Genomic DNA, 24,523 nt, shown 5'->3' on the forward strand with positions numbered 1-24,523 from the left:
GAATAAAAGCTATGAATTAAGTATGATCACTATAAACAGTCATCGTCAATGTACTCATCATAGGCCATCCGCAATGGGCGGACGATGGCACGCCCGATGGCGCGCATCGTCCGCGCCATCGATCGTCCGCGCCCATTGCGGATACGGACGATAGGTCGCGGACGATCGTCGCGGCCGATACTAAGGGCGCGGAGGATGGCGCGCCCGATGCCTATCGTCCGCGCCATCGTCCTCCCCATTGTGGCGTACACGGACGATGGCCGCGGACGATAGGCATCGTCCGCGCCATCGTCCTCCCCATTGTGGTTCAAGGATGTCATCGCCGATGTCATATATGCGTGCATAATCATGCACAACATGATAGTCGAGAATGAAGGCGGAAGCATCACCGATTGGAATGAAGATGATCGTGCATCTAGTTTGGCCGGCGCGTCGACCGAGCCACCCGATAGAGGGTTACCGTTAGGCTTCAACGAGGTTCTATCTAGACAGGCCTCAATGCGCAACCAACAGGATCATGCGCAGCTCATGAACGACATGATCGAAGAAGTGTGGGCTCGCAACCGCCGTTGTTGAGTTCGCGTTTTTTTAATTCGCATTGTAATGTATTAATTTTTATTCAATGAAATGAAGTTTTTGAAATTCGTATTTTAATGTATTAATTTTGTTAAATTCGTATGAGTTTTGTAATAAATATTAAAAAAATGATGATGTGGCGCGCCATAGGGCGCGCCTTAGGGCGCGTCTTAGGGCGCCCCACTGCAGGTGAGGAGGTAGGAGGATAAAACTGCTGACGTGGCGCGCCATAGGGCGCGCCTTAGGGCGCGCCATTGCTAATGCCCTTAGGCCTTAGAACTCCATGCACCTCTCTCTCTCTATCTCTATATCTATCTCTCTCTATCTCTCTCAATAATTTTTTAATGTTACATTACAAAAGTATCGATCCTATAACTACATCATTCTCTAGTGTAGTAGTGCAACTCTTTTATTCTCTCACGTGATAAACACAGTATAATCATTATGCATGTGAGATTATTAGTGAGAATCAATTTTATTAATTCATTGGTTGATACATTTTTAATGGAGCTCGAATCTTGCTAAAATTAAAATATTATACTACTATTATTTTAGATGTAATTAATCACAGATTCTCAGTGCAAAATTCATTGTTTAATAACTTTATAATTAATGCAATGCTTAGAACATCCACAATCGTCCGCCCACTGTAGCCATGCGGACGATGCCCGATGCATCGTCCGCGGACGATAGGTGTTGGAGCACGCATCGTACTCGGTATCGTTCGCCCCACTGCGGGCAACGCGGCGATGCACAATGCATTTTCCTTTTTTTCGAATTTTTTTATCTATTTAAACCTTCATTTCTCTTTCATTTCCCACACCAATTCTCTCTCATCTCTCACTTTCCCCACATATCAATATTTCACTCCATATCACTAAAAAAAATGAGCAACCGCGACGACTGGAGTACATCGGAGGGCATTACACGGGCCTTGACTCGGGCCTTATTCGATTGCGTTCATGAGGCTGCGGCGGAATGCTTAGCCGAAATGGAGCGCGAAGCGGCGGAGCAGGCCCAGGCAGCGGCGCAGATCCCTAGGCCGATTCGACGTTGGACGTTTGTCTGCCGCGAGCACGACGTAGCTCACCAACGTCTGTTCGCAGACTATTTTGATGAGCAACCACGGTGGGGCCCGACGGTTTATCATGGCCGTTTTAGAATGCGGCGAGATCTTTTTCTCACCATTGTCCAAACGTTGGAGGCACGTGATGAATACTCCCAGTATCGGGAAGATGGCATCGGCAGACCCAGACTTACGCCGTTGTAGAAGTGCACGGTTGCGCTCCGGCAGTTGGCCTACGGCACCACGGCGGACATGTTCGACGAGTACCTTCACGTCGGGGAGACAACTGGCCGCGAGTGCTAGAAGAATTTTTGTAGGGGAGCTGTGGAGGCTTATAGCAGCACATATTTGCAAAAGCCGACTGCTGTGGATTGCCAGACCCTAATGAAGATGCACGAGATGGCGCACGGCTTTCCTGGTATGCACTGGGAGTGGAAGAATTGCTCGACGGCGTGGAGAGGCCAATTTACTAGTGGATGCAAGGGTAGCCACCCGACGATAATCCTCGAAGCCGTCGCTGACCATCGACTCTGGATCTGGCATGCTTACTTCGGTGTAGCGGGGTCGAACAACGACATCAACGTCCTCAACTCATCCAACCTCTTCACCGAGCAATGCAATGGCAACGGCCTGGCCATCGAGTTCACTGCCAACGGACACCAATATCATATGGGGTACTACTTGGCCGATGACATATACCCAAGGTGGCCTGTTTTTGTAAAGACGATCAGCTGCTCAATAGGTGACAAGAGTGTTTTATTTGCGCAAAAGCAGGAGGCTGCGCGGAAGGATGTGGAGCGGGAATTTGGTGTGCTCCAAGCGCGGTGGGCAATAGTGAAAGGTCCGGCGCGTTTCTGGTTCAGGGAAGTCTTCGTCAATGTCATGTATGCGTGCATCATCTTGCATAACATGATAGTCGAACACGAATGTGGAAATGTCACCGATTGGGGTGATGATGAAGGTGGATATAGCTCCAGCACGACGAACCCGCACCACGTTAGAGGATTACCGATGGGCTTCAATGAGGTTCTATCTAGATAGACCTCAATGCACAACCAACAAGACCCATGCTCAGTTTATGAATGACATGATTGAAGAACTTTGGAATCGTAACCGCCATTGAGAATTTGTAGTTTTTTTCGTACGGTAATGTTTGAACTTTTAATGAAATGAAGTTTTTTTTCTAATTTTTATAGTGTTTTGAATATTCAAATTAATAAAATGCTTAGAGTGGCTTATATGGCATCCTACTGAAGGTAAATTGGTATGAGGATAAAATGCTGATGTAACGGAGCATAGAGCGCCCTATAGGGCGGATTATAGGGCGACACATTGTGAATGCTATTATAGATTTGGGAAAACACTAAGAGCATCCACTGCGCGTCCCGCGCGCGGCTCGCGTTCCGTCCCGGAGGGACGGTTCCGCCGCGGGACGCGTTGCAACCCTCGTCCCGTCCCGTAGCCAGTCCCCAGCCCGTCCCGTAGCCCGCATCCGCGAGACAAGGGACGCGCCGGCCCATCACGCACCCGGGCGACGTGGCGCGCCCCCGATGCATGCGTGACGCCCACTCGCTGGCCCGCGAGTGGGCGTCGTCACGGATGACGCAATAATTCAAATTTTTTTAAAAAAATCAAATTTTAATAAAAAAAAATTTTGAAACGGTAATGTTACCGTAAATTTTTATTTTCTTTTTTTATTAATTTTATTTATGTATTTACTCTATAAATGATCCTATTTCATACTCATTTCATAAACAAACACACATCTATTCATCTCAAATCCTCTCTATCACTCCAATTTCCATCTTAAATCAACTCAAACAAATGGATCCTTTTGAGCAAATGCGTCAATTAATGGAACAATCACTTGAAGAAGATCGACGACGAGAGGCAGAGGAAGCCGCGCCACCCCCACGACGCTCCCTGAAGTACATCAATCGGAACCGGGAGGAAGCCGCCGCACGGTTAGTACGCGACTACTTCTGCGATAACCCGATTTGGGAAGATACCTACTTCCGTCACCGTTTCCGCATGAGTAAACCGCTATTTCTCCACATAGCGAATACTTTGGCGGCCCGGGAAGAGCCTTCAGTGACGAATTTCTCCGGAGGCCAAGCACGGACGATTGTCAGTTCCTTCTCAACCTGCACGAACAAGTGCACGGATTCCCTGGGATGCTTAGTAGTGTCGATTGCATGCACTGGCAATGGAAGAATTGCCCGGTGGTTTGGAGGGGATCCTACACGAGCGGCCACAAAGGCACCCACCCAACCGTTGTACTCTAGGCCGTTGCCGACTACCGGCTTTGGATCTGGCACGCGTACTTCGGGGTCCCTGGCTCGAACAACGACGTAAACGTGCTCCACCAGTCTGATCTCTTTACCGAAGTTTTGGATGGTAAAGCGCCGGCCATCAACTTCGTCGCCAACAACCGGCTGTATAAAATGGGGTACTATCTCGCCGACGGCATCTACCCGAAGTGGCCGACCTTCGTGAAGACGTGAGGCAGGCTTGCGAACCCAAAGCAAGCTCTTTTTGCGCAGAAGCAGGAGGCCGCGCGCAAGGATGTGGAGAGGGCGTTTGGGGTTCTCCAAGCGCGCTTCAACATCATCAAAGCCCCGGCTCGTTCCTGGTTCATGGAGAGCATGATCGACATCATGTATACGTGCATAATCTTGCACAACATGATTGTCCGAGATGAAGGACCCGATGCGGGAAATTGGTTCGACCCCGAATCTCCCGGAAGCTCAACCGCAAGTAGTCCGCCGCGAAGTGGAGCGCATCCGTCTATACAAGAACGGTTGGCTATTCGGGTAAGGACACGCGACTCTAGCGCCCACACCCAACTCCAAGAGGATCTAATTGAGCACATTTGGGAAAATTTTGGCGGAGAAGATTAAATTATGTCATTTTTTATTTTTTTAGAATTTTAATTATGTCTTTTTTTCTTTTTTTTTTTAAAGTTTAAGTTGTAATGTTGTTTTAATTTTAATGAATTGTGTTTGTTTAAATTTAATTGGGTTGTAAAAAAAATAAAAAATGAAATTGAATGAATATTAATTAAGGGACGGAATAAGGGACGGTTAAGAGATGGAGCGTTGCAGGTTCCGTCCCTTAGTTAAGGGATGGAGGAAAAAAGGACAATAGCGTAGTGGATGGTCTAATCAGGTCAGCATCCCCTCAAGAAATATATTGATGAAAAATAATTACTAATAGAATCTTGAGTAATAGTAGTACTGTTCATGAAAAGCCAGTGGTCATTTTATTTTAGGGTGTCAAAGTTGTTCTGACACAGGTGACTGAAAATGGATTTTACAACACAACTTCTACCGGATTACTTAAAAGTAACCCACACCTAGCTGATCTTTCTTGAAATCCATTTGAATAATCCATATCAAGATTACTCTTGATATTTTATAAATTCAATAGCTAGGCGATTAATTATTAGTACTCCACAGGATAATTTTTTAATCTATTCATGGAAAAGTATAATTGCTGAAAATATGTTCTACATAAATTCATAATGATGTAGCAGAATATTTTTAATAAAGTCCAGCAATTTGATAGGTTACTTTTACCATAAAAAAAAACTGAGGTTTTATACCAAGCCTTAAAATTATAATGTGCCCTAAGAAAGAGACTTCTTGCATACCAAATCTACTCCCTCTTCCGTCTTAAGGTAATTGAGACAATTCTTTTGTACACATGAATTAAAAATTTGATGTGTTAAAAGGTTAAAATGAAATTTGAAAAATAGCCATTAAAGACGATGGAAATTTAAATTATGAAATTTTCGCCCGTGGAGTAATCTTCTAGAATTTAATTGTGTAATTTTTATTTTCTAGTAATTAATGTATATTTTTTCTCTAGGATTTTAATTATGTTTGTTTTAAATTATGCAATTTATAATTTAGATTTTAAATTGTACTCCTATTTTTCAGTTTTTAATGAATTGTTTTTTAATTAAATGTTTATTTTAATTAATTACATTTTAAATTGAAGAATAAAAATAGTGGAACACATGAATAGTAGAGGGATGAGACGGATAAGGGATGAGGGTTGCAGATGTTGTCTCTTAAGTAAAAAGTGTTATAGGACTCAAAAATAATAAAGGGATGAGATAGTTAAGGAATAAGACTATGGATGGTCTAAGAAAAAGACTCCGTACACAAATAAGCCAGATAAAGACCTTTATCTTGCTTTAATAAGATAGCTATCAAATGCTACTCCTATATAGCAGTAGTACATAAAAATATTTTACTAGAACTTAAAAAGTGTATGTGAACTTTATTGTAAACATTAAACATGTAATTGACCATTATTTTCCCTAGTCTAACATCCTTCTACCCAAACCCCAAAACCTTTTACTTAAGTTCTTTTTTCTCTACAGAGATTGAGATTGAGATAGAGATAGAGATAGAGATAGAGATAGAGATAGAGGAAAAAGTGTGATGGATATAGTCATATAGAGAGATGGTGGTGGTGGGCGAGGGTGTTATAATGACAGAAGCAAGAGCAATAGGGTTTTATCATCAGAAACGAGGACTTCACAATCATCATTCTTTCCTTCTAAATAGAGTATACCCCAAAGAATGAACCATCTAATCTGATTTAATCACTCATATATCCCTCTCCCTCTCTCACTCCCACTCCCATTAATTAATTATACCCTCTCCCTCTCTCTCATTTACTGTGCCTCACCTCTCTTCTTAAATAGACCCACCAACTCCTCCTTTTCTCCATCTCTTTCCCCATCTACTTCTTCTCTGTGTGTGTGTGTGTGTGTGTCCATGAAAGAGAGGGGGGAGGATGAGGGTTTTGTGAAGGGCAAATTCATGGAGGGCTTATCAAAGTGTTTCTAACAGTGTTTATTGGCATTCTGTCCACCTCCTCCTATCATTTTTAGAGAAAAAAAAATATTACATAATGTGAAAATTCTATTTAAAAAATTGTTAGTTAGAGGAGGTGGACATACTGCCAACTGATCTCTGTTGGCTTCACTTTGTTAAAACTCTCATGAATAACATAATTATCCACAACTGTCTGAAAATCAAGGTATGTTTGATCTCAAATTTTGTTATTTATTTATTTATTTATTTATTTATTGTAGTGGCCAATAACCCTATATTTATCTTTCATTTTGTTTATGACAGTGTTTCAAGAGCGCTGACTGATTCAGTTTTTGTTGAATTTGTTTAGGTTTTGATGGAATCTCTATGTGAAAATCCAATCAAACGGAGATGAATATTGATGCGTGTTATCATTCATTTATTTCCTCTAATGGATTTTGTGTTTGTTTTCTACAAAACTGAATATTCTAAAAACATCAAGAAATATTTTTTAAAAATCAAGTACAGGAATGTAATTGCAGGAAGGTTGATGAAGATTTTGCCCTTTTCCAGAAAATAAAAGTTAACATGGAAAAAGCTTATGCAAATTACATTGAGTGGTAGGGCAAAAAGGAAGAATATATTTTTAGTGCTTTTGGTTTTACATAGGCTCATGATTGATTTTCTGACAATTTAGATTATATAATCCTAGCATCTAATGCATTTATATTTAGGTTATTAATCTTCTCAAATCTACATGGCTAGTTCATGATCATTTATGTGAATGCATCTTTTGGTTTAATTATGTTACTTCAGTTGATAAAAGTTTTTGAGCCTTATATTCTGAAGAAGTAATTAATGTTTTATATATCTTGTGCTTTCAGTTTACGTGTACTGGAAGTATTTTCTTGTTTAATGTAAATTTGAATATGACAAGGACAAGAAATTTTTCTTGGATTATTTTGAGTAAAAATCTGCCAGGAATGTAATTCAAAATAATTCTCAAAATTGTGTTTCATGTGAATAATTTTGTAATAATCGTACACGAAAAAGGGAATAGATAGAGGATTAAGAAGTAGTAGTAGGAAATTGGATTTAGAAAATAAATATATCAACATTCCTAGAAAGTCTAAGAAAAGAATTTTACTCAAAATAAATAGATCACCCCCACATAATCTTTCAAAATTATTCCATTTTATTTTTCAAGCATGTTTATTTTCCCTATATGATTTGCATATAATTATATCAGTAATGAAACTTTACCTGGTGTATATATTTAATTTTTTCCACCAATAATTTTTCAATCTCAACCCCAAGTTCAATTATTTTGTCGAGTCATCAGTGGCTGAAATCATTTTAAGTGAGTTTGGAAGAGGTAAAAAATTTCTTTACTGGTTAAATAGATTACAGAAGTAGAATCCACTCTATCAAATCATTAGGGCTTCTGTTGTTACGATTTTTTCCATAAGCACGCATGAAGCTTTTATTCGTATTTAAACCTTCCCTGTCAACTCATAATAACTCTCCCCTTAAATGTGGAGCCAAACCTGTGATTATATATACACCTACCGCTTATTAATATCGTATATATATAGATCGTTACCATTTTCAATATATATGTGCTGGTCCTACCTGCTTGTTCCCGATGGTGCACACTCTAATAATCCTACCAAATAAAACCCCCATGACTTTTGCTCATTAAATGGGTCAACAACTCACTATATAATATTCTTGCATGAAAAACACAACACATCATCTTCTTATCAAGTAAAAACAGCTTTAAATAAACAAACATGCCAAATTCTACCGTGATGATGCGTGGAAATAGTTGTCTAATTTTTTTTATAGATACTTTAAAATTAGACTCACAAATATTTCGGTATATAAAGTCTTTGAGAAATTTATAAAATCACCATGAGTTATTGTAAGCGTTATATCAAGAATTGCACATATACAAGAAAAACAGAAGCAACGAACATCACACGTCATGGAAAGTTATCGTAATAACTAGACTTCGATTAACCAGGCTGATCTCAAAATTATCTATAACCGTGGATTACAAACTATAATCATCGTCACGTCTAATCCGTTGATTCAGATTCACGAAATATCGAAAAAAGGAAAAAAAAAATAAGGAAGAAATTCTAAGCACGGACGGAATACATAAAGAATTTCCGTTCGGATTACAAACTATAGCCATCACTGTGTCTAATCTGTTGGCTTTGTGAACGGCGTAATCTACTGGGCCGCTGCGTTACAGGGACTGAGTAACGGAACGGAGACCCTACGAGCGATGATGATGATGAGAACGAGCTTTGATTCGAGAAGAATTTCTGGCTATACAGATCATGATGAGCACCCACTGATCCTCTGCGGCTGAGCATGGCGTGTGACTCTGCCATGGCGCGTTGTCTGGTGGCATCGTCTACGTACAGAAGATCATCAATCCTTGCCAACAAATTGAAGGCTATGCTCTCCAGCACCCTCGAGTAGCTTTCAAGAATTGACTGCCCAACATCCTACATCATAGCAATAATCATTACTCGGACAAATTCAACATGTGTTTAATGCATCGGATTCATAACACGAAATCCTTACCATGTTATATTGAATCTTGTTCGTGTCGAGAGATGTCTGAGGAAGGCCGGGGAAGTGGAGCTTTAAGTTCTTGAGGAGCGTTTCAGCTCGATGAGCGAAGAGTTTGCTCTTTTCAGCATCACCTGTGGGGCCCTTCACCGTGCTTCCCCAGAATAAGCTCGTTTTCGAGTGGTTTAGCTTCTTCTTCTTCTGATATCTCAGCCTCCAGAAGTGAATGGCGGCCTCAAGCCTATTTGCTACTTCCAAAGTAGTATATTCTGATGAAAGATCGAAGTGGTCAAGAAGACGATCCGGGGAGAACTGATCTGCAGTTATGTAACGGTATAGGACATCGCCTAAACACACCTTCTCACTCTGCCAAATAGAACAAATAGTAGATCAGTAAACAGCAACATAAGATACAACAGAGAATTCAGCAATGCCTAACTAACAAATTGAGTTTAGATAGTAGCCGAAGAGACATAAATGAGATACCTTAGGCAAGCTGTTGAGGTAGACTTGTGGCACTTCCATATCTGAAAGAACACTGCCATTGATCGCGAGAGCAGCTTTGAATATCTGCTGCGTGCATTCCTTGCACTGCTGCAAAACCATTCTTGACTCGTCCGAAAGACCATTTGCCGGAACCTTTGGGAAAGGCAGCCACCATTTTTCCTCGAGTGTTGTGGAAGGCCTACTTGAAGGTGGTGAACTTTGATATGGTTTGATGTGTTCAGCATCACCAACGATGATACCTCGATCAACATAACGAAACTCAGTGTCGTGAAACCTGTCTAAAATACTGATCAACATCCCGTCTAGCTTCTTGAGCGCTGGAAGATTCAGGTACAGGTCGGATCTCTGCTGAGTCACCATGATCTCGAAGCTCCCACTACCAGGGAATTCTTGAACAGACGGAACAAGCTCAACAATGGAGTCGCTAACGCACAAAAGCCACTCCATCTCTCGCTGCCACATTGATCTCCTCTGTGGAGCCAGGGGCTCCAACTTCCAGAGCTCTCCAAATACACTAGCTGTAGATTTACAACGAACGAGTGTAAAGAGTAGAGACAACGAAACCATCTCACGAACCTTATTGTGAAATAGAGTTAGTGAAATGTACTAACCAGCAAGATTAGTTATTGCATTGGAGATTGCTAGAGCACTGCTTACTCCCTTCCCTCCACCAGACATGTCCTCACCAAGCAACAACTTCGCAAACCGTTCCTTCATGAATTCAACCTCTGTAACCATTCAATCAGGAAAGACTTAGCTAATCCACAGATCAAATCATCATAATTTTCTATCCGAAATCAAAATCAAAACCAAATTGTTTCGCACTGCTCCTTTTCTAATTGATTCTTCCTCGAGAAGAGACAAAGATCTAGCTTCAAACATTTTGCATATCGACATTGTAAATCTAACTAAAACCTAAACAGCAAACAAGCATTTTCCTCGAAGAAGATGATATACGAACGAATTCCACATACAATTCCAAACAAGTATGCCATTATACGTACAATCGACGATCCCATCCTTCAATTCAACAATCAAATCAGCTAAAAACCTAAAACGAATTGGAAGCTGAAAACTCACCGGAAAGCTCAGGCGGCTCAGGCTTATCCGTATCCCGCTTCTCCGCCGCATAGACGACGTGTCTACCCCCGACAACCGGCAGCATGATCGGCGGTGGCGTCAAACACTCGGAAGCCAAATCGCGGCGGCGATCGGAAGAAAACGTGGCTGCGCTGGAAGTGGAGCTCTCCGACTCACTGACGTCGGCGTCGTCGAAACGGCGAGATTGCAGGTCCTCGAACTCTTCATCCGACTGAGAAACGACGTTATCAGTATCAGCCATTTCACAGAGCAAAATTCACCGATCTTCTTAAGCAGCAAAAGCAGTCGAAATTGGGGAAAATGTGCCCAATGCTTCAACGGCACAATTTCGACAGGAGAAAGCATAAAAAGCAAGTGCGTGTTAGTGTGTGAGAGAGAAAAGTAGTGAGCGAGAGGAAGAGGAGGAGGAGCCCCACCGTTACATGGTGGAGCTCGACTTTATACCGCCATTGTCGTCTCTTTAATTTGTTTCTCTTTTTCTTTTTTTTCTTTTTAAGGGAATTAACTGAAATTTGTTGACTAGAAAATTATACAGTAATCACAGTTTTAGTCAAACATTCAAATGACTTTATATTTTGGGAGGAATTCCCTGTTTTGCCACATAAAATTTCTTTAAGTAAACATTACTATATCTATCCATTATCCACCATTTTAATAATGAATAATGTGAGTTTTAATCAAAATTAATAGTTTGGGGATGAATAACATGTTCTGCCACACTAATTTTATTTTTGTAAATATTACTTTATCTATCCACGATGAAAATTTTAATAAATAAGAATATGAGTCTTAATCATAGTTAATAGTTTTAACAATGAATAATAGTATCAATTTTAATTAAAAATAATTAAATATGAGAAAAATAGAAAGAAAATTAGTTAATATTAGTGTTAGTGAAGAAAAAGTTCGCTTCATTAAGATTTGACGAATATAATGAATTGAAAATTGGAAAACATAACTATTGATTATGGATGGACTAATAAAAACAATACAATCTTCGTCCAAAACTAATAAGGTAATATCTTTTTTCTACTTTGATCCTTCTAAAAAAAATTAATTTCTTTTCATTTTCAATGATATTGCCCTCCATTTTCATTTGTAATGATATTTATTTATATTTTCTTTTGAGAGATGTGTGGGGAGTTATAAAGTGATTGTTTAACTTAATTTACCCGTAATTTTATTAATCAGATAATGTTTCACTCCAAGAATATTATTCTAATACTCCATTTAATTTATCAACTAAAAACCAAAGCAAAAAATTATAGATAAATTTAATATTGAATAACCAACTTTAATAAGTACTATCAACAAAAATTTAAAATTTGAACGCTCTGAAAAGCAACATTGATGTAGCACTTCAGCACTAGTGTAGATGAAATTATTGCCAACTTTAGGTGAAATTTTGATATGCAAAACCACATGTATATTCAGTCTCAGCCATTATCAAAAAGCATCTAATTTTTTCAATAATGTTCTTACACGAATTGTGTAACGGTTCATTTATTAGCTTTGGATAAATAAGATCACATAATATAGAAGAAGATATTAATTCAAGAAAAAAGGACATTTGGTAACAACGCACATAAATATAGTTGGGCTACTAAACCTAACTAAAACATAAACATATCCTAAAATGAGAGTTTTTACGAATCATGGGCTGATTAACTAATTTAATTGGGGGGAATTTAGTTGGGCTGACTGCGTAGGTTCTTAAAAAGAAAAAGAATAATTAATTAATCTATAAGTAATTGGTAGTATTAACAATAGGGTTCTACCAATGGCCAAGAACATTTATTGAACATTTTGAAATACTAGTATTATTTTATTCACAAACTTTGAAATACTACTAGTATTACTATTAAATGTGGACAATTCGCTATGGATCGAATTATATTCAATCGTGTATGATTTAAGGCTTCAACTTTTGACTGATTGAGGCTTAAATTGAAATTTGCCTCATCCATTAAATCGTCCATATTCTATATCATCAAATGAATGTCACTCAATTGTCCGCATCCTTTAATTTTAACTAGAACATATCATCGATGTGAAATTAACATCTCAACGTAAGTTCATAATATTATATACTAACTTCTAAATTTGTGTAAAAAATAATATTTCAAAAAATTACTACAGTACATGATATTAGGCGCAATAATTATTCTTTTTTCATTTGAGGGGAGATTTTACAAATTGATCCTAATATAACGTTTATAATTAGTACTACAATGTAATGCAATTATTAAATCATCAAATTTTGCATTGCATAGTAATCAAGTACCACTATTATATAACTTATGGGTTTGTTGAAAGTTTGTGGATTCAATCATAGAGAAGAAATTAATGTTTAAAAACTAACCCAAACAAAAAGGAAATTTCAATTACAAAAAGTATTAACTGAATGACAAAGTAATAATACTACTCTCACCTACAACGGAATTAATATGTACTACATTATATACAGGTGCAACAAACATATACATATAGCATTTAATTTAAAATCAGAAAAGAAAAATACATTACGTCAAATAATATCAAATATTCTGTACTCAATGAATAGTGCATTATTGCATATTTAATTTGTGGAGCCATTGCCTATTGGAAGGCTGGTTTTAGTGGTACCAAGAATTTAATTTTTGAAGCCACCATGATCACTAAGAATTTAAAGTGCCATTGAATTTCTGAATTATTATTTTATTATAACAGAGGGTTTGTTGCAAAGTAATTGAGGGCAGTTATAAAATTTAAGCACTCATCAATATTTTAGATCCAAGCATTATATTTTTGTTGATGTGCTATTTAATTGATTATAGGGTTCTATATATGTTATCAAAAATGCCTACCAATAGAATTGAAATATTTATTGATTGATAACTATTGGCATTATTGGCTGATCAAGGCATAAACTTGGGGGCATACATGCGTACGGTGAAGCGGACTGCGGTGGAGCTGCAGCTTGATCAAGGAGCAGTTTGATCAAAGGAAAAGGGAAACAACTTGATCAAGGAGAAAGAAGAAAGCTTGATCAAGGAGAAAGGAAGATGGCCGTTTGAGGCGGTTATCAACTACGAACTGACTCAACAAGATCTTGTGAAAGATCTCATTCACCCGATCTCTAGTATAAGTAGTTTGTTTTGTTAGCTCGAAAGAGAGTGCAGTGAGTAGAAATCAATTGTAAATTTTACTACTCGATCAATAAGAGTTTTCCATTCGGTTTCTCAAAGAGTGTTCATCTTCTTCAGAACATGCGTTCTTGCAATTTGTGCTTCGCTCATAGTTTTCAACAAACATATTGAAACGGAATGATATTCACTACTCCATACATTTCGGATTTCGGACTAACTCGTCAAACCAATCAAGTTCAAAAAAAATATATGAATGTTATTACCTAATAGTAATCTTTCTCTTGATGATTTTATATTTGTGATAAATAAACGCACCCATGTGTCATTTAAACTAGAAAATAATATGCAACTCTTGGAGAATTAAGAATACACATTTTTCCTAAATGATTGTTGGTTTTTATTTTGACATAGTACAAAATTCATAATGAGTCACTCATTTTTAGGATGTCATGTCTTGATCATATTTTCACAAGATGACATGAAATTGATAGCCAAGATAAGGCCTTTGACTATTGGTATCAAAGAGAGGCTACGTTTGGGGAAGGCCCAAGGTAGAAAGCCCTCAAAATCACGGTTTTGGTCTGATCGCGATAGCCCAGCTAGTTCACACATTATTAATTCAAGAAAAAGACTTCATAAAATAGAACCAAAATTGAATGTTTACAAGATGATGGCTTGTGTTTGAAATGAAAAAGAAAAAAGTCTGAAATGAAAGTTTGGAAGCAATCCATCTTCACATCTGTGTCATCAAGTTGCAATATTTCTGCTCTGCATCCCAGGATCGAAAAAAAAAACACAGTGTAAAATGGGTGAAAAGAACTGATGTTGGGATCTGTCGAACAACTTGAAATTCGATATAATACTAAATTTTTGGAGTAGCTATTCTCTGACATTATATGTATCCAACCAAGTAAGATAGTAGAAAGAAACACTGATCTGGAGATTTAAGACAAGCGAATCCAGCTAAAATCTAAGATATAGATGATGACTACATAAAAGTGGTTTCATACTTGGGATATGTATGTCCGAGATCTCCATGAACGAATTCCTTGATGTAAGTTCCAGCCTGGTCGAAGATAAAAGCATCAACTTATCCGAAAATTCAAGAAAAAATAAGATGCAAATTTCTACTATGATTATCACTTTAATGGGATAAGTCAATCATACATTAAGTGTAAGAGATTACTTAACCTGAGTGCACAAGTGCAAAAGGAAATATTGAGAACTACCAGCTATCTTCTCTATTTTCATCCTGAAATATGAGATAAATGTAAATAAATCTGCAAAGGAGAAGGATAGGGAAACATTTATGTAAAATATTTCTTATCAATGTATGACTTTTTCACGTTCTAGTGGACTTCGACGATGGAGGACTCTCACTGGTGTTTTCTGCACAACAAAATGGAACCGCTAACCAGCTGTTTTGCCAAAGAACAAGCTCCAGAATAAAAACAGAAAAAGACGTAGATAATAAGCAAACCAGATCCGTGTTTTTGCACAACGATGATAACTTTTGCTCATCTTCATTTTCAAAGGGACGAGAAATCCACACTAGTGCAACATACTGTTTCTGCATATACAAATTGAAACCTTTTAGGACTACTGGTCATCGCATGTCCAGTGCCCAACTATTAAAAGCTAAAGGCATACCTGCTTTTCTGCTTCTCCTTCACGCATCAGGTCCCAACCCTGACTACCCAAAAACCTAAGATTCTTCACTTGCACCTGCACAAGCCAGTTCGTTTTCTACTTCATAATTCATTACGTGTATGATAAGCAGGAAAAACATAATCAACTTTACTAGGGCATACGAGCTTGCTTTCCAAGCTATTTATCTTCGTTTCAATCTCCTTTATCAACAGATCAGAAGGGAATTGGTGTGCATTTAGGATCTCAACCAGAAAAGGTCGCCCAGTACCCAGCATGCACACCTGCGTAGATATTTACTAAATGCATGTAAGAGAGCTACAAAAGAGAGGGGCAGATGTTCAAATAAGAACTGCCAACTATTAGTGGTGATGATAAGATTGAGTTCTCTACATCAATGTCTTCTCTACCAGCAGCATGGAACTTGTACTTGTACCCTGAGAGATGGGGAGGATGTTGCTACCAACAATTTCCTGCAAAACAAGGAAAAACTTATGTGTCATGTTCTGGATAGTGATAGTCCAAAATAATAAACAGGAAAATTACAAATTTCAATCTTGAGGCTTCTTCACCTCAACAGATGCTTCACCCATTTTTTCATCATCTATAATCCAGCGCGACTGGCTGACATTTCTAGAGTACTGCATCAAAAAGAGTAATAGCATAATTCAGGGAATTTCGCCCAGGTTAACCCAAACTGAATTTACTTTTTAATAATAGCGAACATTATGAATAATGAATAGGTTAGAATAATGCCAAAGTGCCATCGCTGTAGATGAAACTCAAATGGCAAAAGAAAATTAACCCAAGGCTTTTAATAATCGAAAGGTTGACTGTCATCGGAGTTCAGCAGCATACATAGAGAATCAAATATGTTTGTGATAGATATCTCCCACCAACATAGACAGAAGTCTTGTAGCATTGAAAAACCAAGGAGCAGCACCCATTTCCATTGACCTGAAAATAACAAAATCATCATTCATAAAGCGTTGATATTTGAAATTCAGTTGGCATGGCAATAAATAAAATAGAGAACTTAAGCTCCTTGTAAAAGATAAGTTGGAAAAGAAGGAAACAAGGAATCAGGACTCAGCGCATACCTTCTCTAGAGAGAATTTTGACAAACCAGCCTGATCATCTTTGCACCCATTTGAAGTATTGGAAGTGGGGTCATGGCTTTCAACCTTTTGCAAGTCAGTAGAGTTCTTCAAGATATCAGTGTCATCTGCCAATTTAACAGGATGAACATAAATAAAGTGCAGAATCCAAGACAAAATATTTCACACGACTTCAATGCCTATTCTACAACTATATTGCTCAGTTTAACGTATGGCATAATAAAGAGCATTCTCCGAAGCAATTATTGAGTAACTACTAAATAGTTTACAAGTAGTAACTGATAATGCGGAAGGCACCAACCTTTGCTAAATACGTTTAACACTACACTGTTATAATTTCAATCCATGAACAAATTACTATTGCTTTTAGTTTTCTATTAAAAAAGGACTTAATTTTGTGTCGATTCAGGTCACTATTCAAGTTCAGATTATTATGACACTGCTAGTGCACCTGGATGAGATTTGCACTACTGCGTTGAGGATATGATTTGAAGGAGAAAGGTAAGTGACTTGCCTATTTTCCTCCTCTTATAGCAGCCATTGCTCTCACTAATGGGCTCTTTCTCGGATAGTGCATCAGAAAGTGTGTAAGTTAATTGAACTCAGAATGAATTCTCGTTACATTTTACATCCTGCAATAGTTACCAATATATAAATATTATACTGGGATGACTAAGAAAGAACCAACAGAATGCCAAAATGCAAAATAAGATTTAAAACACCACTAAGAAAAGACTGAAATAATACCAACAACTTCTCCAAAGGATTTGTAATTGACAATTTCAAGAAATCTTTCACTGTAATGCCCGAAGATGGGAACTTTTCTGTGAACCAAGATTCAGAACTATACTTCCCTTTAATATAAGACCTGAAAACGAACAATCCACGGTTACTTTAAAAGGAAGTATAACTTTATCGATACAAAGATTTTTCCAGCCATAATAATATCGCATATCCAAGAATCTTGATCACTAACCAAACTGCCAGCTCATTATGGACCACAACCGGGGGCAGGGACACTTGGATACAGAAGCTATCAATTTGATAGCTCCCTTGCTTTACAGGGTCTGCAACTGCTGCAGCAAAATCGGAAGCATGACTCTTTTTCACTGAAATTCCATTGTCATCAATATATAGGAACTGCAAAATGCCTAGACAAACCCTGCAAACCACCTGCAAATCTCGTTCTACGTCAACCATATCTTTACTTTCCCCAACACTAACATTAGCAGCTCCAGCATCACCATGCTCTGCCATTTGGCGAAGAATCACATTCAGAAGAGGCGTTGTAACCGAAGGACGAGCACATATATGCTCGTGTAGACTAAACTGCTTAAGTATACAGCGTGCACAAACCTGCATCAGTAATGAGAGCTTTAGCCTACAAATCATACATCGTGTGCAGCACCACTAAGTAACAGTCAATCAATTTCGGGATCTAAAATTAGCTCAATTAAAATTTCCAGTCCATATAATTGGATTGCATAGATTGAATTTGGGAATAGTTTGTCTAATTTCCAATTGCAATAGCAAAGCGATCATATATAAACTGCTGCGCTCTTGTGAACTAAATTGTATATGAACAAAGCAGGAAAATAATATAAATAGTGAGGGACGAACTAACGCCATTGGACAGCAAGTCCTTGAGGACTGGCGGCGGCAGAGAGCGGGCGGCGCGGCGGAGGAACACTAGGTCGTCATTGTCAGTTTTAGCGGGGGAGTTAACGTGCGCGTTTGTGGTATCACTGTGAAGTGCGGCACCGTTGCTGGCCATTTGATTCCGACTGCGGTAGTTATTTCCCTCTGTATATTGTAAACGAAATTTATCACCGTTTTATAGTTGACGTCATATTAACTATTTTAGCTTAATTTCACAACTCCTAAATCCTAATATTAAAAAGTTTCCAAAATGAAAGAATGCGTAGATGGACTTAAAGAGTACTATTCTTAGGGTATCCACTATAGGGGCGCCCCGCCCCGCCGAGCTATAGTGGAGCGAGAGGCCGCCCCTAGCCGGACGCCATTTCCGGGGCGGAACGCCTATCGGCGAGTTTAGTGTGAGGACGCGCCGGTCCCGAACCTCCGGGGCGATAGGCGCGTCGGCCGCCCCCTTGAATTTTTTTATTTATTTTTTAAATTTTCGACATTTTTTGAGAAAGAAGGGGAGAAGGAAGAAGGAAGGAGGGATTTTTTTTAATACACGTTTTTTGTTATTATTGATTTAATTGGTTATAAAATTTCGGGGCTATTGGAAGTGTCCGCCTATAGTGGCGGAAACCTTTTTTTGGGCGCGGATAAAAAAACTGGGGCTGTAGACAAATAAGGGGGCGGGGCTATTGAGGACGTCCGCCTTATAGTGGATACTCTTATGGAACAAAGGAATACTCTCGATAGAAAGTTAATGGATTTTAATGACGGAGTACGATTCACAATAAGAATAAATATACTAGTACTATCGATTTTTACCCCCTTAATTTTGAGTGATTTTATATGTTTAAAACACTTACAAAAGTACGTTATCTTTAATGTGTGATGTGACACATTAACTTGGGTGATGATCATCGAGAATTGAGGTGAAAAACAAAAATCATTGCAAGTCTAGAAGCATCTCAGCAAGTTGCTGAGTGCAGAGTTGGGCAACCTATCAAACTCAACGAATAAGCTACAATTGGCCAGTATCCGCGGTGAGACACAGAGAAAACCCAATTGAGAAAAGGAGGAAGAAAGGGATGAGGGATTACTAAGAGCATCCACAACCGTGCTCTTGCCAGCGGCACGGTAGTGGGCCCGGGCGGTACTATTCATGCATGCTCTCTGGCAAGAGCACAACACCCACAACTGTGCTCTTCCGCAAGGACGAGCACAATTAATATAAAATTCAATTACACAAAACATTTTCATAATACTAAAATTCATTAAAAAAACCACAATAAAAATAACAAATTACAAATAAAATAAAAAGACATAATTAAAATCCTAAAAATTAAAAATTACATAATTAAAATACTAAAAATTAAAAAGTGAAAGTGTGAATTTTTTGGAGTGAAATTGGGGGTATTTATAGATGAAAGTGTGTATTTTTGGGGTAAAAAAAATAAAAAAAAAATTAAAAAGTGGGGAAAAACGGTTATAAACGGATATAATTTTTTGGGGAAGTGAAAATTTTTTTTTATTTTTTATCGATTTTTTTAATAAAAATCCGATTTTTTTAAAATAAAAAATAAAAAAATGTTTGAAACCAACGGCTATGCCGTTGGCGAATGGGAGACCGCCACGTGTGCGTCCGCTGGCACGGACGTGCTCGATACATCGAGCAGCGCCGTGCCAGCGGCGCGGTTGCAGCGGTGGCGGTCCTTCGCCTTGCCGCTGGCACGGACGGCGGTGGCGCCAACCGCCACCGCTGCGGATGCTCTAAGATGGGAATAATACTTGATATGAAACAACGTTTTTGGAAACCATCATATAGTAATAGCTTAACACACATTCAATCCAACAAATTAGAAAATAATAATTCGGCATGCCCCAGCTAAATTTTTTTTAAAAAAAACCAGAAAAATCCCAAAAGCAAACAAGCAAAAATAATGTTTCCGTGAACAAAACTGCACGTCCCCCTGAGATTTGAACTTAGCTGAAACCACCCTAACACATCAAGAGACAACTGCGCACATTATCTTCACATCCTGTCTTCTCTTCTTCGTGGTGCACAGGTGATGATTTCGTCGACCCTGAGGATCATCTCAGCAGCTTCAGTTGCTGAAAGCAAAACAGCATGCTTCACTTTGAATGCCTCACATATTCCTCTCTCTGCCATATCTCCGACCTGTGAAAACAAGTGAACCATGACGATTGAGCATCATACGTTGGCAAAACTCAGGACCTTCTCACATCGATAATGAACATTAGGTAAAAGACCAAGAGCATGTTGTGAAGGGGTTTTAACTTATTGGAATCATGAGATAAGCCAATAATAACAAGAGACTTACAGATCCAGAGATGACGTCAATCCCAGCATTGCTCCCTTCCTTGTGGTGCTCTGCTCGGAGTTGAGCAACTAATTCAGCACTGTCCAAGCCAGCATTGTCAGCAATGATAGTTGGAATGGCCACAAGTGCCCTTGAAAAAGCTTCAATGGCATGAGACCTCTTTCCCGGAGTTCGCCTAGCAAGTTCATCAACTGCTTTTGCCATTACCATCTCAGGCCATCCACCTCCAAGCAACACCCTGCTGTCAATTACCGTTTGTGACAGAACACACAAGGCATCATGCAGAGATCTTTCAGCTTCATCCAACATATGAGGGCTGCCAGAAGTACAAACGACAAATATATTAAACTTAAGGCTGTATTTAGAGATGAGATGTCAAACCATAATTGATATGACAAGGAATGCTTCAAAGAAGAATGTAACACTCGTCGAATGACAGTACCTTGCACCTCTCAATACTATTGTACATGCCTGGCCCATTTCAACACCAGAAAAGTGAATCAACCGGTCCTCACCAATCATAATTTCTTCAATGAGCTTGCATTGCCCAAGCTTAACTGACTCTGGATTATCGAAAGTTGATGCAATATCACCACCAGTAACAAGTGCCAACCGCTCGATACCATCAAAATCAGCATGCTCTATTGCAAGCACTCCAGCATCAGCAAATAATTCCTCTGGAAAATTGTAGATCAACTGGCGATTAACGAAGCAATTTATTCCATGATTTATGATCTTTTGCACCTTCTCCCTCATCTTTTCTTTTTCAGCAACTTCAATCTCAGCAACCTTAGCCATCGAATCAACTCGGACACGCGCCCCATAAATTTTCACTTTATCTGTATCCATTGCCGTATTTGCCACCAAAATCTTTGCATTCTCAATACGTTTTGGTTGGCCAACACCAATTTTTTTGTCCAAAATAAATCTGAATGGAGAAGTAAGAAACATTAAATTGGAAGTTAGACAGCCTCTGAACCCTATCAAAAATCAGATCAGAGCTGAAAGATGAATTATCACAAAGCAAGAAAAAACATGTAAATCATGAGAAGCAGCGAAAGTCAGTTAAAAAGAAATAAAATGAAAAGAAATCTGGGCTCCGACGTACCCTTCATCCAAAAAGGAATCTTTTAGCGACCCTCCAGGCTTCTTTATGATTTGAATGGATTCCAAATTCGTACTTCCCTGTAAGAAAGAAATTACTAATAATTATTAGCCATATATTTACAATTATAAAGGCTAATAATTAATGCGTATAGGCATAAGAACCCAATACCCTTACAAAAAAAAATCTAAAGACGTGTCTTTACAATCAACTTAGTAAAACGTGATAGTACCTTCAGCCTCATAACTGCATCAACAGCCAGTTTGGAAAAATGTTCTTTGTCCTGAGAGAGAATTTTGGAACTCAAAGTAGTCATTGCAATCTTCAATAAGTCCAAGTTAAATTTTTCTGAAAATATAAGATGTAATGAGAACAATTATAAGGGTTCAATATCACAACACAAAAATAGGAATGCTCAACTAAAGCTAAAAGAATAGTAATGCTAAACTAACGCTAAAAGAATACAATCACCTGCATCCAATTTATTATCTACAACCTTCTCGAGCAATGCATTTTTTGCACATTCAGCAGCCATACGGAACCCTGTTATATACACAGAAATAAAGTAATTATTACCTTTAATGAGAAGGATTATAAGCAAACCATTCCAGCCTCTAATTAAAAAACTGACTATTACCTCGAAGTATTCAGTGTGGATTCCATATAACATAATTATAACCAAATCATACATTCAGTTTGTCTCATTTCTAAATTCTAACTCCCCAGATATATCGAAAGGAATAGAATTATGTATTCTATAATATGATTGAGTCAGTATAAAAGCATGTGACAAACCTGAAATAATGGTCATTGGATGAATTTTGGAATTGACAAGCTTCTCTGCTTCCCTCAAAAGCTCCCCAGCTAAAACAACAACTGAAGTTGTACCATCACCAACTTCATCATCTTGCACTTTCGAGATATCTGGGAATGTATATAAGGCTTTGACAATGATCAAATATTTTTCTCTAGGCCTCTCATTCAAAAGAATGTTGACCTCTGGTTTACTCCAATTTTTAGAAAAATTTACCTGAAGCATATTTTATTTAGCAGCCAGATTCAACGACCCAATCATGGGATCTTAATAATTAATTCATTATGAGCAAAAAGTGAGAATTTGAAGTTCGGTTTGGTTGAATACTTGGCTTCAAGCAACACGAAATTTCACCAACAACAGAACCACTGTATATAAAAATAGAAAAATAAATCCTATACTAACCACAGCCAAATTGAACTTAACTAATGTAATGCAATGGTAACATAACATCAAGGATACCAACAAGGACTTTAGCCGCAGGGTTGTCAATGTGTAGGGACTTTAGGATGGTGGCCCCATCATTTGTCACTGTGACACCATGGCCTCTGCCAGTGGATTGCAAAATTTTATCCTACAATAAAGAAGAACTTTTCACTACAATTACAAGAATTACAAGAGGTATTTCATACATAAGAACAATCTCTTATACCATCCCCTTAGGTCCCAAGGTTGTCTTAACCAAGTCAGCTATAGCCATGGCTCCAATAAAAGAGGCCTGTTATAAAAAGACAGAACATAGATGTTAGGTACTCTATAAACATAGAGCCGACAAACTCATATTTGGAATCACCCTCTTCACTCAATGTGGTACACTATGAGCAGGACTCAAACAGTACATATTGCTTGTTGAAATATGATTGGTGATACATCATGAATTAAATAACACCTACCATCCGGGCACGCTCACCCTTCTCCTCTGTGGCCTCATCTTTGAAAAGATTTTCAACCTATTCAATCACATCCAGAAGCATCGTTAGAGAGTCTGGAGGTTATAGATAACAAAAATAATCTAACAATGCAAGAGCAGTAAGAATATATCATACCGCCATCACAGCAAGAGTCGAGAATGAAGATGGTAGGAGCACTCAAACACAGCAACCAATTTTCTGGAAGATAAAGAAAAATAAGGAAAAGAACAAAATTTTAATCAAGAGCGCACAAATTATAACAATAATTAAGACCAGCCAAACCTTTAAAACTTATGATTTTCGCCAATTAAAGCTCGAACAATTCCACAGAAAATAGATCTTAAATAATCAATAGCGATTTTCTACATACATGTGCCCTATAATTAATTTTACCATGTGCACCTCAGCTAAATAATAGAGTAACCAGAGATCCATATCTACAAAACATTCCTTGAAATGTAATCCCTCTCATTCACCATCCTAAGATTACTACTAACAAAACCACACTTAAACCCTAGAACAGTCTGAATAATATCCTCAAACTAAAACAGTGAAAACAACAAATGTTTTGGTAGATTGTGGTGGAGGATCAAAATTAGCAGTTTCAGAAACCCTAGGAGAAGAAATCGCACCTTGTAGTTAAGCGAAGAGAGCTGGAGACTGGAGTGTAGAAGAGGCTGCGGGAGAAAGGGGGGTTTCTAAATATTTCTCACTTTAAGTAGAGGGCTTCGGGTTTTTGAAATTTCTTTATTAATGACTAGTTTATTACTTATTGCGTATTGGTCTACATGAAACTCTCATTTTGTGACTTTTGTTACGTTTTTAATAAAAGTCTCAAATAAGTAGATTAGTATACCAACTTGTTTCGGTTATTTATAAATTCTAAATTTATTGTTTTGGTTTATACCCCTAATTTCATTTTACTTAATGCTTATAGATAATTTCACAATTAATTAACTCATTATAATTATATTTTATATAATAAAAAGTGAGATACACATTTTTTTATTATTTTTGAATTCATATTTTTTAAAATTAGTGCTAGTGAAAAGCAGTTTTTTATTAGTGAAAGCATGAGCAACTCACATGGCCGATTAGGAAGATTATATTGGGGACAAAAATATACTAGTATAATGAAATTTGAAAATTTTG

The 24,523-nt window shown here is 38.1% G+C and overlaps 2 protein-coding genes and 1 pseudogene across 2 annotated transcripts; all 3 read right to left on the reverse strand.

Annotated features, from left to right (window-relative positions):
• Positions 1–8,456: 8,456 nt before the first annotated feature.
• Positions 8,457–11,119, reverse strand: LOC121809723 (rop guanine nucleotide exchange factor 1-like). The gene is made up of 5 exons (XM_042210491.1): positions 10,645–11,119; positions 10,176–10,292; positions 9,544–10,082; positions 9,070–9,423; positions 8,457–8,990 (listed from the first exon to the last, which is right to left on the reverse strand). Exons 1-5 carry the CDS (start codon positions 10,904–10,906, stop codon positions 8,655–8,657), a joined length of 1,608 nt encoding a protein of 535 aa, XP_042066425.1. The 5' UTR covers positions 10,907–11,119; the 3' UTR covers positions 8,457–8,654.
• Positions 11,120–14,407: 3,288 nt separating this feature from the next.
• Positions 14,408–18,435, reverse strand: LOC121807540 (annotated as a pseudogene).
• Positions 18,436–20,003: 1,568 nt separating this feature from the next.
• On the reverse strand, positions 20,004–24,110 carry LOC121806310 (T-complex protein 1 subunit beta-like). The gene is made up of 12 exons (XM_042206307.1): positions 24,004–24,110; positions 23,507–23,569; positions 23,354–23,410; positions 23,113–23,178; positions 22,923–23,034; positions 22,442–22,570; positions 22,118–22,189; positions 21,879–21,994; positions 21,650–21,726; positions 20,984–21,469; positions 20,542–20,857; positions 20,004–20,378 (listed from the first exon to the last, which is right to left on the reverse strand). Exons 2-12 carry the CDS (start codon positions 23,510–23,512, stop codon positions 20,232–20,234), a joined length of 1,584 nt encoding a protein of 527 aa, XP_042062241.1. The 5' UTR covers positions 23,513–23,569; positions 24,004–24,110; the 3' UTR covers positions 20,004–20,231.
• Between the last annotated feature and the right edge of the window lie 413 nt (positions 24,111–24,523).

This window comes from Salvia splendens, chromosome 6 (assembly GCF_004379255.2).
Source record: "Salvia splendens isolate huo1 chromosome 6, SspV2, whole genome shotgun sequence".
Lineage (NCBI taxonomy): Eukaryota > Viridiplantae > Streptophyta > Magnoliopsida > Lamiales > Lamiaceae > Salvia > Salvia splendens.

Coding starts and splice junctions, on each gene's coding strand:
- LOC121806310 (XM_042206307.1), bottom strand. Junction 23,179..23,353: donor AGGGTGAGCGTGCCCGGATG/GTAGGTGTTATT, acceptor TTTTTATAACAG/GCCTCTTTTATTGGAGCCAT. Junction 22,571..22,922: donor TGCGGCTAAAGTCCTTGTTG/GTATCCTTGATG, acceptor ATACATTCCCAG/ATATCTCGAAAGTGCAAGAT.
- LOC121809723 (XM_042210491.1), bottom strand. CDS start 10,906: ATGGCTGATACTGATAACGTCGTTTCTCAGTCGGATGAAGAGTTCGAG. Junction 10,293..10,644: donor TGAGCCGCCTGAGCTTTCCG/GTGAGTTTTCAG, acceptor GAATGGTTACAG/AGGTTGAATTCATGAAGGAA. Junction 10,083..10,175: donor TGCAATAACTAATCTTGCTG/GTTAGTACATTT, acceptor GTAAATCTACAG/CTAGTGTATTTGGAGAGCTC.